This window comes from Ranitomeya variabilis, chromosome 7 (genome assembly GCF_051348905.1).
Source record: "Ranitomeya variabilis isolate aRanVar5 chromosome 7, aRanVar5.hap1, whole genome shotgun sequence".
In the NCBI taxonomy this organism is placed as follows: Eukaryota; Metazoa; Chordata; class Amphibia; order Anura; family Dendrobatidae; genus Ranitomeya; species Ranitomeya variabilis.
This window is the reverse complement of record NC_135238.1, coordinates 239,934,374-239,951,948: the sequence shown is the minus strand read 5'-3', so window position 1 is coordinate 239,951,948 and position 17,575 is coordinate 239,934,374. Positions and strand designations below refer to the sequence as shown.

The following is a 17,575-nucleotide window of genomic DNA, read 5'->3' as shown; positions in this document are numbered from 1 at the left end:
GCATGTAGAGTCCATCCGTTCACCTTTTCTGCACAAAGACACCTGGTTGGAACCAGAGATCTCAAATTTGGACTCATCAGACCAAAGCACAGATTTCCACTGGTCTAATGTCCATTCCTTGTGTTCTTTAGTCCAAACAAGTCTCTTCTGCTTGTTGCCTGTCCTTAGCAGTGGTTTCCTAGCAGCTATTTTACCATGAAGGCCTGCTGCACAAAGTCTCCTCTTAGCAGTTGTTGTAGAGATGTGTCTGCTGCTAGAACTCTGTGTGGCATTGACCTGGCCTCTAATCTGAGCTGCTGTTAACCTGCGATTTCTGAGGCTGGTGACTCGGATAAACTTATCCTCAGAAGCAGAGGTGACTCTTGGTCTTCCTTTCCTGGGGCGGTCCTCATGTGAGCCAGTTTCTTTGTAGCGCTTGATGGTTTTTGCCACTGCTCTTGGGGACACTTTCAAAGTTTTCCCAATTTTTCGGACTGACTGACCTTCATTTCTTAAAGTAATGATGGCCACTTGTTTTTCTTTACTTAGAATTTGTATTATGGCAAGAAAAAAGCAGCTAACAATCTATTCAGTAGGACTATCAGCTGAGTATCCACCAGACTTCTGCACAACACAACTGAGGGTCCCAACCCCATTTATAAGGCAAGAAATCCCACTTATTAAACCTGACAGGGCACACCTGTGAAGTGAAAACCATTCCCGGTGACTACCTCTAGAAGCTCATCAAGAGAATGCCAAGAGTGTGCAAAGCAGTCATCAAAGCAAAAGGTGGCTTCTTTGAAGAACCTAGAATATAAGACATAATTTCAGTTGTTTCACACTTTTTTAAGTATATAATTCCACATGTGTTAATTCATAGTTTTGATGCCTTCAGTGTGAATGTACAATTTTCATAGTCCTGAAAATACAGAAAAATCTTTACATGAGAAGGTGTGTCCAAACTTTTGGTGTGTGTACACACAGGCGGCGCCATCTTGATGGAGACATTTTTTTTTTCTCTAGCAAGATGGTGCAGTAGCATCTATCGGATCGCTGATAGATGCTACTGCGCAGGCGGCGACGTTTTGAGAGAAATTTTCGTCTGTTACTGAGCACAATCCTGCTGACAGGGGCACTTTGCACCAAATTCATGCCCCTCGTTCACTATTTGGATGAATACATGAGAAAGAAAAAAAGAAAAGTGACTTGAACAAATGACAAGTGATGAATGGTCCCTTTATGTTTGGTCCCTCCCTATCGCCAGGACCTCTGCTTGCTGTCAGTAATTATTCTATGCCGCACTCATGTGTAGATTTGGGGGCCCAGTGTTCCCCGAATTATGAGCACAGCTCCGGAGTCACATTACAATGCAGGCGATCCCAGTGCAGAGGCTGTGCCTCCCCAATATGCCGCCTCGCACGGACGCTCCCCGTTCTCAGAGATGTGGAAACCTCAGCCATGTTCTGCTTTCCATCAAATGTGTAATTGCTGGATTGTACGCCGCTCCGCTGCCGCCGCCCCGGGGTCGCTCCTAATTGCAGGACGATGAAGCATTATGTTAATGACGATGTTTGTGCTTTTTATGGGTCCCGCAGATTTCTGCTCCAATTACACAGAAGGCGAATGACAATGAATTTAAAGGGACAGCAACCCGAATCCGCCAGGACGATGCGTCCGCACTAGACACCACCTCTATATACCCACCGCAGGCGGCCTTTATGTGCAGATATCCCAATGATGGAGAATTTGAACGATGACCACATTATATAAAAGCTCAGAACGGACGAGGAGGACGATTCTCCTAAAATCCAAGGGTGGAAATGGCCGACGCAGAGCAACATTATCTGAGCGTGGTCAGACGTCGGTGTGCACCCATGTGGGCCGAGCATGCACCCATTTAACCCATTACCACCTGTAGATGCTGCCTGTAAATAAAAGGAAGACAACTATTAATCAAATATATAAAGCAAAGTCCAGACCCGTCCAGTAGGGGGCAGACCGCGCACAGTGCCGGCTTACAGTTTCGCTCTTTTTCAGGGCAGGGGTCTCATTAATACACATATTCTTCCCTACGAGTTTGGTGCCATTATGCATCATTGCTAAACCACACACCTGAACAAAATGGGGAAACCATCAGCAAGTCGTCCACCAGGAAAGTAACCGAACTTCACAGTAAGCAAGAACTCTGGCACTCAGGACGGAGAAAGGAAACAAATAACATCTACACTTGTCTCCAGTACCAGTGTCGCCCCTCCTCTGCGCTTTACTAACCCCAAACCCCCATAAAAATCCAGCAAGGGCACATCATGTGACTGCTGCAGACAATCAGTGATCGACTGCAGCTTTCATCTTCTGAGTGGAAAATGCCGGATGTCTATGCCAGTAAAAGGGTTTTTTCTAACACAAATTTGGGCTCCAGAAAAGTGACGTATGGTGGTGGTGAACCCCTTAAATTACCATAACCAGGCGCCGGCCCTTTATTTTGTTCCACTCACACTTCTCAGGGCGCCCAAAGTAAGAAGGTCGCGGTGAAGAGCAGGAGATAATCGGACTTTATTGCACATTATTTTTCTAACTGGAAAAGAACCAAACACTGATTTAACCCTTGCCGTGATGGAGGACAGGGGCTCCGCCGGCCCACGAGGGTCTTTATTGCTTCACAGTCAAAAAGGAAAAAGAAACACGGCAGCAATATCTGGTCCTTGAGTGATAAGAGGCAGTGATTGGAGGCGGCCGCTGAGGACGATCCCGTCCAGACAAGGTGCCGGGGTCCGATCAGAGCGATCCGCTTGGTCATTGTGATCTAGTGCAAAACAGACGCTGGAGGGAAGCGTCAGCTCCGGGGCTCAGTCATCGCTGTCACTGCCGGACTCGCTCAGCTGCAGGTCATTCCCTGAAAAACAAGGCGAGAAAAGAGAGAAATCACATTCATCGGATCAGGGGAGAGCAGCTGCAGTGAAAAGCACAGACGAACAGTAAGAAGGGGATGATGGGCCCCTCCACAAGAGCCTCAATGCTAAGCGCTGGTGCAATAATCTTATACAAGATTGAGGTGTGAAAGGGGCGAGCCCGAATCTGGGGCAGGTAACCCTCCGCTGCAGGGTGCGGCCATTACCACCGCGCTGGAGATTAGGTGACAAATGGTAATGACACGGCAGGAAACCGCGCCGACCGACCTCACAGCATCTGACACATTTATACAGATGTCCAAGAGGCCCAGAGAAAACACCAAGGACCGGAGCGTAGTACAAACCGAGCCAGAGCGTCAGACAACAGAGAGAAATAGAGCGCAGGCGGCCCGAAGCAGGAGATCAGCACAAACACAGTAATAACCGAGGTCAGTGAGACCACCCCTCTATACAGGGGAGGTCATCGCGCCCCAGGGGGCTATACCGGCCCCCCAATAATGGACGGTAAATGATTCTCGACCACAGGCAGCGCGCGGCACCGAAGACAAACGCAGAAAGTGCGCAAAAAGGTGGAAAACCGGAAGCAAATCAGGATGCAAAACCTTTCACATCGACTATTACATTGGGAGAATGAGCGGCCGGGCTGCAAAAATACAGGGAACAACCTGAGCCCTGCCCAAAAAAAGGGCAGCGGTCCCTGGTGAGGAGCCTGGCACCCCACTATAGACCACCGACATGCACTCTCCATATCTGTGCACTGACCACTATGGCTCCCGACCCCCGGACGGGCCATTCTGGCCCCTGGCTTCTATTCCATGATCACAGGAATGGGTGCTAATGATTCACCATGTTGGACCCTCTTTCCTCGGACACCATCTGTCGGAAGACCCCATACAGCTGAAGGTCCATTGATACAAGCGGATGACTGGACATATGGAGACGAGCCTCTTACTACTCATCGTCCCATATTGACGTCCCGACGAGCAAACACTCATTCATCGAGTTATGGATGATTTTTAGTGGAATAAAAAAGTCCCTGTTCTCGGCAGCACATTGCTGCGAATAAACCGGATGTGCTGCCGATAACCCGAAGCCACAGGGGACAATCATTGTATCAGTAGCCGCTCTGTTCCCAGCACTTTCGGGAGGTAAATGACAAGTATGGAACCAATGGGCGAATCCTGCCGACCAGCCACTAATGTGTCCATGGAGAGTATGTGGGGGGCTCGCACCTCCGGGATGTGCGGCTCTGCCCCGACACCCCCAGTGGGCATTAGACCGTCCATGGCTCTCCCTCCCCGTGTAGCATGCACTACCAGGAAGCCCTTCTGCTTGTGTGACCTGGAGGCGCTCGCCCACATATCGATGCCGGTGACACGTACTCAGGGTGCTCATCAGCTGCTTGCTGCCATCCTGAGGATCATTACTCTCCACGCTGGACTGCGGCACTTGGGAGGCCGAGTGTGAAGATTTGTTCTCCTCGTCGTCGCTGGAGCTGTCCTCACTGCTGGAGGACGACGAACTCTTGGACTCGGATGAACTGTCGGAGCTGCTCATCCGCTCGATGACGCTGACCTCCGCCATCAGCTCTGCAGAAAGACAGAAAGTAACATGAAACGTTCCTGCTCCGCCAGGACTAACAAGGCAGCAGCAGTCAGGACGGGACCCTTCCCCGCTGTCCCTCATATTTTATGAAAAGCACTAAACGGGTGGTCCGAAGTCCAAAGTAATTTTCCTCCTAAATCTCTATTTTCTAATATAATTGCATTAATGATTCCGGATCTTTCCCTAATGACTATTATTCTATTTTTTCCCCTACTTCCTTTTTGATGATGCTTCGTTTGAGAATCCCCAGTGCATGCTGGGATACTCAAACGAAGCGTCATAGGTTGGTAGAGGCTGCGGTCACTGCCCCAGCCCCTGCGCTCTTCCTATAAGTTGCATCATCAGTGACCTCTGGGGCTGGTCGAGTCCCTGCATGCTGTGCACAATGACAGTGCGCTCTCTGCTGCTTGCTCAGATATGCAGTCACAAGCCGACACCAGAGAGCACTGTCACTGTGTGTTTTAAAACTACCCAGCGCACAGGGACCAGCGCCGACCCAGAAGTGACGTCATTGGTCTCTGCACACTAGGTATACTGACACTGCTCTGGTGTTGGCTCATTATTGCTCATCTAAGCAGACAACAGAGAGCGCACTGTCGACTGCACATCGACAAGCGCACAGGCACTCACCCAAGCCCCTGAATAAGTTGCACTGAGATTCTCAAACAAAGCATCATCAGGAAGGAAGTAGGGCAAAAGAAAAGCAGTTAGATAGTGTAGTGAGAGAAGGACACAGATTTATTAATTCAGGTATATTACAAAATAATTTAGCTTTCAGCATTTAATTTAGGGGGATTTAAGAGGCAAATTAATTTGGACTTCGGACCACCCCTTTATATCCACACAAAAGGTTGTATATTGGTCGAGACACGGGGTTCAGCGGGTGCCCTGGCCTGCTAGCCACAACCGCATGGACCAGGGATCGTCCCACCGAACGCCCGATCTCCTTTGATCATGGGTGTAACACTACTCAGACACACAGGGTGAGTGTAACAGTGTGGCAATACATTGCTGAACCACAAAACAGGCAGATAACACGTAGAACAGTCCCAGCAAAACACCCAAAGATGGTGCAAAAGTCCCACCCTCCCACTGACTCGCCGGGATAATGGCAGATGTTTTAGAAAACACCAGTGATTGTCTCACCGCTGTCTCTAACCTCATGTCCTCCCTCTATCTGAAACTGAACCTGTCAAAAACTGAACTCCTCGTGTTCTCTCCCTCTACTAACCTAACTCTATAATATAAAGGGCTGTGGAATATATCGGCGCTATAGAAATAATAATAATAATAAAAAAATATTATTATTAGCTGTGACTTCAGAGCTCCCAGGGCAGACTGCCCCACCAGTGGCACGCACAGAGAGAAGAGGTAACGACAAGCGTAGGGAGATGACAGTCCATTCAGGTACAAGGCCAGTTGACCAGAGGGACACAACCTGACTTCTCGGAACATCTCCATGGAGCCAGGCTGGTCCCATTCCTGGCCCCCACAAACATATCAATGGTACGCAGGTGACCGGTGGGTCCAATCCTGACTACCCCAAACATATCAATGGATTTGCGATGATCAATGGAGCACATCTGTATTCTTTCAGCCGGGGCCGTGGTCAACAAAGCTGGCATCCTGTAGCATGTCAAATCTGTGTCCCTCATAATGGAGCCATGATGTCTTGGCTGCTGTCCTGTAGAGTCTCTGCTTCTTTAAATATTTGGATGTATATCTGTCTCATGTTACAGAGGCATATAATCTCTTTTTATAGTTAACAAGTGTCTTTCAAGTCAGCATTCACAAGTAAAGGGGAATAATGGTGACGAGATCAACTCGCATTACTAAATTATTGAATCTATTCGCAAGTCAACAAGCTATCTGGCCTGGACAATGTGTAATCAACATATCATCAACTATCATTGTTCAATGACCATGTATCACTAATCATTCAATTAGAAATTATCAATTTAACCTACAAGAAGAGTCAACATTTCAGACTATTGACCAACAAGAATATCGTAGTTACTCACCTATAACGGTATTTCTCTGATCCCATGACGGCACCACGGAGAGAGGGATCCGCCCTCAGGGACAGGAAACCCACAGGTTAAAAAGGCGGGACCTCTCTTCCACCTCAGTTTGGTTTACAGAGCCTTGACAGGACTTCAGCTGTAACTTGAATGGTTATTAAACAACAAAATAATTAAATCTTTGCGACACCTCGTGACTAAGCATTAGTATTGTGCACACCCACACGTGAAAGGGAGGGAATATACGGGTGCCGTCATGGGATCAGAGAAATACCGTTATCGGTGAGTAACTACGATATTCTCTTACCCCCATGACGGCACCACGGAGAGAATTTCATAGAATGTATATTAGGGTGGGATTACTGCCTCCAGAACCCTCCTACCAAAGGTTAGGTCTGAAGAGCAGGATAGGTCCAGTTGGTAGTGTTTGAAAAATGTAGAGGGAGAAGACCAAGTGGCTGCTCTACATATCTGGTCGATCGATGCTCCTGCCCGCTCTGCCCAAGAGGTTGCTTGTTATGATCTGGTGACCTTGGAGCCGCATGAAACTTTCTCTGGAGTCGGTGGAACCTGTACTGACCGCAAATCCTGAACTAACACCGCAACTAGAAGTAGTCGTGGGGTGTACCTAACAAACCCTAGACACCTCGACACAGCCGGAGGACTAAATACCCCTATAGATGGAAATAGGAATGCTACCTTGCCTCAGAGCAGACCCCCAAAGGATAGGCAGCCCCCCCACGAATAATGACTGAGAGTAGGAGAGGAAAGACACACGCAGGTAGAAAACAGGATTTAGCAAAAGAGGCCACTCTGGCTAAATAGAAAAGGATAGGACAGATTACTAGGCGGTCAGTATTAAAACCCTTCCAAAAATATCCACAGCAGATAATACAAAAAGTTCCACAATCTAACTAAAGACATGGAATGTATATCTGCCACTCCAGAGAATCCAACAAGACTGAGAAAATACTGACACAATCTAAGCTGGACAAGAAAACACAAAGAATAGCACTGAATTGTGAAGCACATAGCATGTGTGCCACAGGAAAAAAAAAACCAGACACTTATCTTTGCTGATTTGGCAGAAAGGCAGGAGGAACCAAGCAGAGGTCAAACACCTCCCAACAACAATTGACAACTGGCAAGGACTAATGAATCCTGCACACCTAAATACCCCAGTCAGAACTGCAATCAGCAGACACACCTGACCAGGACTGCAACTCAGGGGCAACTGCATTACCACCTACAACCACCGGAGGGAACCCAAAAGCAGAATTCACAACAGTTGCTACCGATCTGGTTGAATGAGCTTTGATCCCTTCTGGAGTGGCTTCATTGGACGAGGCGTATGCTAGAGTGATAGCCTCCCTTACCCATCTCGCCAATGTTGCTTTTGACGCTTTGTTCCCTTTATTTGGACCCTGAAAACAGACAAACAGAGACCTGCCTTTCCTACAGTCCCTTGTGGCTGTTATATATTGGGTCAAGCATCTCTTAAGGTCTAGTGTGTGTAGGGACTTCTCTTTTTCGTTTTTGGGATTTGGGCAAAACGATGGTAAGGATATTTGCTGAGATCTATGAAAACGTGATGCTACCTTGGGCAGGTAAGACGGGTCAGTCCTAAGGACTACTCTATCCTCTAGTATCTGGGTTAGAGGCGGGTAAGCTGAGAGAGCCTGCAAGTCACTAATTCTGCGTCCTGAGGTTAATGCCACCAGGAGAGAGGTTTTTAGGGAGATTATCTTTAAGGAAGCTTGAGACAAGGGTTCAAAAGGCGCTTTTGTGAGTGCAGAAAGTACCAGGTTTAGGTCCCAGGGAGGCGAAGTGTGGTGTATGACTGGTTTAGACCTAATTGAGGCTTTTACAAACCTTTTTATCCAGTGATTCCCTGCTAGGTCATAGTTGTATAAGGGACACAATGCTGAAATTTGAACTTTAAGGGTGCTTGTTGCTAACCCTTTTTCTAATCCTTTCTGAAGGAATTCTAGCACGTCCTTAGTTGGGATTTTCCCCGACACACTGACATTTGGATTAGAGAGGAACTTCTTCCAGACCTTGCCATATGCTCTGGTAGTTACTGGTTTCCTACTGGACAAGAGTGTTGAAATTAAATTTGAGGAAAACCCCTTTTTTGCTAAAAGTTCCCTCTCAAATTCCATGCTGTCATGTGTAGGTTTTTTCCTCGTGGATGGTTTATTGGCCCTTGGCGTAGAAGATTTGGGATGTCCGGGAGAACCCATGGCTCTGTTACCGACATCGCGTGTAACCATGGAAACCACGCTCTCTTTGGCCAGAACGGGGCTATCATAATCACTCTTGCCCTGTCCTCCCGGATTTTCTTCAGAACTAATGGAATTAATGCTATCGGAGGAAAGGCATAAGCCAGTTGGAAGTTCCAGGGAATCAGAAAAGCATCTGTCTTAACAGTGTTCTGCTTAAAAAATCTGCCGCCTGGTTCTCCGTCCCTTTGATGTGAAGGGCTGACAGAGAAGACAGATTTGTTTCTGCCAATGTCAGGATAGATTTTGTCACTTCCATCAGTGAGCGGTACCTTGTTCCCCCCTGGTGCTTGAGGTATGCCACCACCACCCTGTTGTCTGATAGTACTCTTACATGATGGGAACGGAGGAAAACTAGGAAGTGTTCGAGTGCGTATTTTACCGCCAAGAGCTCCTTCATGTTTGATGAACAGAGTTTTTCGGTTTCTGACCAAGGGCTTTGGGCAATTTGATCTTTCAAATGAGCCCCCCAACCCCATGGGCTCGCATCCGTGGTTAGGGTTACCGAAACTGGTCATACCCATGGAACCCCCCTGGTTAAGTTGGTCGGGTCTATCCATCAACCTAGGGAACATATTGTTCGTGAGATTTTTAGGCGCTTTTCTAAATCCCCTTTTAATCGGAGTTGTGCTTCTAGTATCTCCCACTGGAAATCTCTGGAGTGGCACTGGGCCCACTGGACTGCTGGCATACAGGCTGTCATTGACCCTAACACAGACATTGCCTTCCGTAAAGTGATGACTGGAGAAAGCCTTATTTGAGTTATTAGTTGTATCATGTTGGTAACTTTCGTCCCTGGAAGACGACATTCTTGTTTTGTCGTATTTGTACTGGAATAATTCTGGATTTCTCTAGATTCAACATCCAACCCAGATTTGACAAGGCTGTCATCACCTTGTCTAGCTGCTGACTGCAATGGTGTGAGGATCTGCCCACTACCAGGAGATCGTCCAGATATGGGACTATTAGCACGTCCTGCTCCCTTGTATGGGCCATCACTACCGCCATCAGTTTCGTAAATACTCTCGGGGCTATAGCAAGGCCGAATGGGAGAGCCCTGAACTGATAATGTTTCAGTTCTCCTTGCATTATCACTGCCACTCAGGTATTTCTGGTAACTGGGATGGATAGGCACATGATAATATGCGTCTTTCAGATTGACTACAGTCATGAAACAAGACGGATGAAGGGATCTGACACAGGTTTTTATTGTTTCTATCTTGAAACTTTGGGTCACTAGATATTTGTTTAATTTTTTCAGGTTTATTATCGTCCTGAATGTCCCATCTGGCTTTGTTCGGAGAAAAAGAGGAGAATAAAATCCCATATCTTTCTCCTGTTGTGGGACCTCCTGTAGGACATTCTTTGCGAGGAGACTGTATATTTCCTTTTGCAGGGCCAGTTGTTCGACCTCTGATTTTCTCTGTGGTGTTATCATGAAATGGTTGTGTGGCATTGTATGGAATCCCAATTTTAGACCTGTCCTTATTATACTCAGTGTCCACTCGCTCCCTGATATTTTTTCCCAGGCTTGAAGGAGTATGTCAGTCTTCCTCCCACCTGGGGCGCACCTTCATTGGGATTGCTTCTTGTTGTCCGGTTTGTTAAACATGAAGCCTCTGCCTTTAAATCTGTTATCTTCCCATCCTTCTTTTTGTTTTTTTGGATGGCGTTTACACATGAACTTCCTACCCCGAAAGGGCCGTTTGTAAGATTGGTTAAGAAACCCTGGGAAGGCTTTCTTTTTGTCTACGGCCTTCTCGAGGATGTCATCTAGGGTAGGCCCAAACAAAAATTCTCCCTCACATGGTATGGAGCATAATTTTGCTTTAGTTTGTAGGTCTCCTGGCCAGCATTTAAGCCATAATGCTCTTCTGGCTGCATTCGAAAATGAAGCCGACCTTGCCGTCAGTCTCACAGAGTCTACGGAAGCGTCTGCCAAATATGCAGCAGCACCCCTCATTACCGACACGGGATCCAATATTGTTTCCCGTGAGGTTTTGTTCCTCAATTGAGACTCTAGGTGCTCCAGCCACACCATCAATGCTCTTGCCGTGCATGTAGCGGCTATTCCTGGTTTTAAACCCCCGCTAGCTGCTTCCCAGGAGCCTTTTAAGAACACCTCGGCCTTCTTGTCCATAGGGTCCCTAAGGGTCTCCATATCCTCAAAGGGTAACGCAAATTTTTTTAGAGGCCTTCGCAATAGCGACATCTATTTTAGGTGCTTTTCCCCAAGAAGAACATGCAGGGTCGTCGAACGGATATTTCCTCTTTGGGGCTAGGAGGACTTTCTTGTCTGGCCTCTTCCACTCTTTTTTTATTAGGGTCTGTATTTTTTCGTTCAACGGAAATGCCCGACATTTTCTCTGCTCTAAGCCGCTGAACATAAGATCTTCTGCCGCTTTTTTAGACCGAGTGTCTGCCAGCCCCATAGTTGTTCTAACCGCTTTTATTAGTGCATCTGTTTCTTCTATAGGGAAACAGTTACGACCACTCCACTCTCTGATGTCGAGGATGATGACGAGGACAGGGAACTATCAGAACTATATTGGATACTGTGTTCCTCGCTAGAACTGGGATCCGGGGATTTACGTCTCGATTTGCGTTTCCTTTTAAGGCTTTTTGCGTTTTCCACCTGAGATTTAATCAGTTCTTTAAGGTCGGATACAAATCTTGGGGATTCTTCACTTAAAGTTCTCTCTATGCAAATCGCACAGTTTTTTGACCCATGTGGTAGGTAAATCTGCAGAGCAGATTGCACACACTTTGTGCTTAGTTTTCCCCATACATTTCTTTCCCTAGGGACACAACAAAAAACCCCATTTAGATTATGTACATTCACGGAGTTCACTTACCCTCCTGATATGAGGGAGGTACCGGTTCAGGTCTTGGAGATGCGTCCTCAATTTGAACCGTTGCCTTCCTTCTGGATCCACTGGAGCCTCTGCTGCGTTGTGATCCAGAGCTGTGGCGCTGAGTAGGCTGTGGTTGCGGGTCCTGCTGCGGCCGTTTTTTCGGTAGGGGTTGCAGAATTTCTTCTGCGGGTTGCTCTGATCCACTCATGGTGAAAATAGCTGAGCAGCGATTCCAGGCTGCTCAGCCGTTTAAATCCCCCGCCCGCAGCGCCATTAGCGTCCGGTTTCCAGGCGCCCCTGCGCTGACCCGGAAGTACTCCCGCTACGCCTGCGCACTAAACTGTGGCCAGTCTCGCGCGCCACTAGACTCTGCCGCCATGCTGGCCGCCGGCGCCTGGGGGTATCGGAAGTGCCGCCGCCGCTGCCTCCATATTGTCTGTTCCTGTCGGTGGCTGCCGCCACCATCCCCCCAGGGCCCCAGACCGGCGGTAATTTACCAGGTAGCCGCCGCTACCTATTACCGGTCGTGTGATAAAAGGGAAGAGGCAGACCGGATTCCTCTTCACTGCCTCTTCCCTGCACCTACTCAGGGCCCGCCGACCCCGGATTGTGCCCTCGGGGATGAAGATCCACCTTGACCGCGGCAGGGCCCCCCGCTGCTTGAATCCGGTCAGATGGTCCCCGGTATCCCGCGATGCAGGTATGTTCACCTGTAGGTTCCCCGTCAGGGACAGGAAACCGAACTGAGGTGGAAGAGAGGTCCCGCCTTTTTAACCTGTGGGTTTCCTGTCCCTGAGGGCGGATCCCTCTCTCCATGGTGCTGTCATGGGGGTAAGAGAAAGAAACAAATTCAAAAGTTAACATATAGGCAAGTCTATTCCTCTTGGCTTGCAGAAAATAGATGTCTGGTTAATTAAGATAAAATGCTGTGTCGCCACCATATTAATTCACATTGAGACTCTAAAAGCACATACAGAACGAATACCATACCCAATAAACATGCAGACACTGACTGTGGTGCAGAACTTGGCCTTTAAGTCATTGTCACCAAACGCCACTAGAGGGAGCTCCCTCCATACAGATCCTTACAACTCACATTGAGATCAGCTATTAAATGTATGCAGGGAGCTCCCCCTGGTGGAGACTACAGACAGGATCTTATGTATCTCTGTATACAGGGAGCTCCCCCTAGTGGTGGCTGCAGACAGGATCTTATCCTGTATCTCTGTATACAGGGAGCTCCCCCTAGTGGTGGCTGCAGACAGGATCTTATCCTGTATCTCTGTATACAGGGAGCTCCCCCTAGTGGTGGCTGCAGACAGGATCTTATCATGTATCTCTATATACAGGGAGCTCCCCCTGGTGGAGACTACAGACAGGATCTTATGTATCTCTGTATACAGGGAGCTCCCCCTAGTGGTGGCTGCAGACAGGATCTTATCCTGTATCTCTGTATACAGGGAGCTCCCCCTAGTGGTGGCTGCAGACAGGATCTTATCATGTATCTCTGTATACAGGGAGCTCCCCCTAGTGGTGGCTGCAGACAGGATCTTATCATGTATCTCTGTATACAGGGAGCTCCCCCTAGTGGTGGCTGCAGACAGGATCTTATCATGTATCTCTGTATACAGGGAGCTCCCCCTAGTGGTGGCTGCAGACAGGATCTTATCATGTATCTCTGTATACAGGGAGCTCCCCCTAGTGGTGGCTGCAGACAAGATCTTATCATGTATCTCTGTATACAGGGAGCTCCCCCTAGTGGTGACTGCAGACAGGATCTTATCATGTATCTCTGTATACAGGGAGCTCCCCCTAGTGGTGACTGCAGACAGGATCTTATCATGTATCTCTGTATACAGGGAGGTCCCCCTAGTGGTGGCCGCAGACAGGATCTTATCATGTATCTCTGTATACAGGGAGCTCCCCCTAGTGGTGTCTGCAGACAGGATCTTATCATGTATCTCTGTATACATGGAGCTCCCCCTAGTGGTGACTGCAGACAGGATCTTATCATGTATCTCTGTATACAGGGAGCTCCCCCTAGTGGTGACTGCAGACTTTAAGAACTTTTTTATGTAACTCAGTTTATAAAGTTACTGATGCTGGATGTGCAGTGTTACAAAATAGTAAGAAGTACAGATTTACAGGGGCACAGTACCTCGTTCTATGTCATCTATTGGAGATGTGGGGGACAGTTTTCCTAGAGGGGTGGAGGTTTTGCAGCCGGTTGGAGTTTTGCTTGCATTTCTCATCTGTTGCTGCTGTTGCTCGATGCGAGACTGGATCTTACTACTTCCTTCAGCTCTGCAATCAAAGACCAAATATAAGATGGAGGTCGCATATTTAAACATATACTAATAATGTGAATTGCAGCAGAAATCATGTCTTAGGGATCCCCTTATTATTGAAGTGAGATCTCTAAGAGACGCAGACTTTACAGCAATCAGAGGAGCTCGGCTGAAACATAGAAAAAAACCAAGAACATTGACATCACCACAAACTGCAGAAAGGAACAAAGTTACTGTTTATGGCCAATCAATAATCCAGAAAAGGTGAAATGCAGCAACTACTAGATCACACCGACACCAGAATGTCATCTGTCAGCAGCGGACGAGGGGGAAATACAGAAAACACAAAGATCTGACACCACACCTGATCTTCTTCACACTGATATTACTGTTCAGCTTCTCTAAGCGGCACTCGCCAGTGTCATGATTTACTATCAGGATACATTCCCGCAGGTACGGACGCTTCGAGCCTTTAAATACTGTAATAGGAGTGGTGGATCCCTGAAAACAAGGAACGAAACATCAGGAACAAACAAATATCATCAGCACTGGACAAAACTGCTATAATACTGCCCATATACGCAAGAATATAACTACTACTATAATACTGCCCATATACGCAAGAATATAACTACTATAATACTGCCCCTATGTACAAGAATATAACTACTATAATACTGCTCCTATGTACAAGAATATAACTACTATAATACCGCTCCTATGTACAAGAATATAACTACTATAATACTGCTCCTAAGTACAAGAATATAACTACTATAATACCGCCCCTATGTACAAGAATATAACTACTATAATACTGCTCCTATGTACAAGAATATAACTACTATAATACTGCCCCTATGTACAAGAATATAACTACTATAATACTGCTCCAATGTACAATAATATAACTACTATAATACTGCTCCTATGTACGAGAATATAACTACTATAATACTGCTCCTATGTACAAGAATATATCTACTATAATACTGCCTCTATGTACAAGAATATAACTGCTATAATACTGCCCCTATGTACAAGAATATAACTACTATAATACTGCTCCTATGTACAAGAATATAGCTACTATAATACTGCCCCTATGTACAAGAATATAACTACTATAATACTGCCCCCTATGTACAAGAATATAACTACTATAATACTGCTCCTATATACAAGAATATAACTACTATAATACTGCTCCCTATGTACAAGAATATAACTACTATAATACTGCCCCTATGTACAAGAATATAACTACTATAATACTGCTCCTATGTACAAGAATATAACTACTATAATACTGCCCCTATACGCAAGAATATAACTACTATAATACTGCTCCTAGGTACAAGAATATAACTTCTATAATACTGCCCCTATATACAAGAATATAACTACTATAATACTGCCCCTATGCTCAAGAATATAACTACTATAATACTGCCCCTATGTACAAGAATATAACTACTATAATACTGCCCCTATGTACAAGAATATAACTACTATAATACTGCTCCTATGTACAAGAATATAACTACTATAATACTGCCCCTATACGCAAGAATATAACTACTATAATACTGCTCCCTATGTACAAGAATATAACTACTATAATACTGCCCCTATATACAAGAATATAACTACTATAATACTGCTCCTATGTACAAGAATATAACTACTATAATACTGCCCCTATGTACAAGAATATAATTACTATAATACTGCTCCTATGTACAAGAATATAACTACTATAATACTGCCCCTATACGCAAGAATATAACTACTATAATACTGCTCCTAGGTACAAGAATATAACTTCTATAATACTGCCCCTATATATATGACCGTATCTGGCGCGTTGCTGGACATTTACCTCCAGATTGGGGAGGGTTATGGTCACCTGCTCCCCTTTCCCCACCACCAGGTCTCCTTCGTGGGACGTGTCGATGGAGGCCGGCTTGAAATCATCTGGTGAAGGTGAGAAGATGTCAGTGTGCAGTGAGCGGCAGCAGAGGTTTCGGGGACGCCGCAGTGCACAGAGGCCACAGTCCGCTGATTTCAGATAGTTTTCAGTTGGGGAAATGTCGGTGGTCGGTTAATGTGCACTGGAGTCACAGTAACGCTGCATCCACTCTGATGTCCCAGTCCTGCTCACACTGCTGAGTGTTCGCTACAATGTGTCAGTGCAGGAGGCAGATTGTGGTGTTGCATTTAGCTGGTGTAGACTGATACATTGTAACAAGCTCTCAGCTGTGAGCAGTCAGTGGCTGCCGACAGCTATTTCAGGGGCTGTCAGGTGCAGGTGACACATGACTGGGCGCACAGCTGCTTCCTGGCTGCTGTCACCCGGGGCCCGCGGGTCTCAGTGGCCGTCAGTGACCGGGAGACTCTTATTTCCACCATTTCCTGCGCCATTTATTCACCCAAAGCGCTGAAGAAACATATCCGAACGTATTTAATTATTTACTTATCAGAAAACCTGTGGAAAATGACCAGCACCAACAGTCCCGGACCCCCTGCCCGCCCCCAACTGTCCCGTGCCCCTCCTGGCGACAACAGTCCAGGGGCCCCCTCCCCGCTTGGCGACAACAGTCCAGGGGCCCCCTCCCCGCTTGGCGACAACAGTCCAGGGGCCCCCTCCCCGCTTGGCGACAACAGTCCCGGGGCCCCCTCCCCCGCTTGGTGACAACAGTCCCGGGGCCCCCTCCCCCGCTTGGCGACAACAGTCCCGGGGCCCCCTCCCCGCTTGGCGACAACAGTCCCGGGGCCCCCTCCCCCGCTTGGCGACAACAGTCCCGGGGCCCCCTCCCCGCTTGGCGACAACAGTCCCGGGGCCCCCTCCCCGCTTGGCGACAACAGTCCCGGGGCCCCCTCCCCGCTTGGCGACAACAGTCCCGGGGCCCCCTCCCCCGCTTGGCGACAACAGTCCCGGGGCCCCCTCCCCCGCTTGGTGACAACAGTCCCGGGGCCCCCTCCCCGCTTGGTGACAACAGTCCCGGGGCCCCCTCCCCGCTTGGTGACAACAGTCCCGGGCCCCCCTCCCCGCTTGGTGACAACAGTCCCGGGGCCCCCTCCCCGCTTGGTGACAACAGTCCCGGGGCCCCCTCCCCGCTTGGTGACAACAGTCCCGGGGCCCCCTCCCCGCTTGGTGACAACAGACCAGGGGCCCCCTCCCCGCTTGGTGACAACAGACCAGGGGCCCCCTCCCCGCTTGGTGACAACAGACCAGTGGCCCCCTCCCCTTCCGGTGGCCCCCTCCCCTTCCAGTGGCCCCCTCCCCTTCCAGTGGCCCCCGCCCGGTGACAAGCTCCCCTCCCCCACAGCAGCTGTCAGCGCCCCCTCACATCTGATGGTGTGGAATCCGCAGCGCGGCTGCTTCTCGAAGCTTTCCCCGAGCTTCAGCACTCGCTCCTTGGTGTCGAAGAGAGAGCAGACGGCCCCGTTCATGGTCGCGGACACCCGGCACCAACCATCTGCCCTCAGACAGCCGGTTACACCGCAAGCCAGACACCGCGGGGTGGAGCCTGTCCCGCACACAACGCTCATTGGTTCCTCAGCAGCGAAGGATAACCTGATTCGCTGTAATGTTGTGACGTCAAGTGTTAACTCCGCCTCTCTATTGGCTTC

The 17,575-nt window shown here is 48.1% G+C and overlaps 1 protein-coding gene across 1 annotated transcript; it reads right to left on the bottom strand.

Annotated features, from left to right (window-relative positions):
- Positions 1–2,593: 2,593 nt before the first annotated feature.
- EAF2 (ELL associated factor 2) lies at positions 2,594–17,534 on the bottom strand. Its single transcript, XM_077273300.1, has 6 exons — positions 17,293–17,534; positions 15,822–15,916; positions 14,304–14,440; positions 13,810–13,955; positions 4,271–4,477; positions 2,594–2,872 (listed from the first exon to the last, which is right to left on the bottom strand). Exons 1-6 carry the CDS (start codon positions 17,492–17,494, stop codon positions 2,826–2,828), a joined length of 834 nt encoding a protein of 277 aa, XP_077129415.1. The 5' UTR covers positions 17,495–17,534; the 3' UTR covers positions 2,594–2,825.
- Positions 17,535–17,575: the final 41 nt, after the last annotated feature.

Bases quoted from the DNA above. Each gene is read 5' to 3' on its own strand.
- EAF2 (XM_077273300.1), bottom strand. From the start codon at position 17,494: ATGAGCGTTGTGTGCGGGACAGGCTCCACCCCGCGGTGTCTGGCTTGC. The intron at 15,917-17,292 runs GTGAGGGGGCGC...CACCTTCACCAG, and splicing joins CGGATTCCACACCATCAGAT to ATGATTTCAAGCCGGCCTCC. The intron at 2,873-4,270 runs GTACGTGTCACC...CTTGTTTTTCAG, and splicing joins GCAGCTGATGAGCACCCTGA to GGAATGACCTGCAGCTGAGC.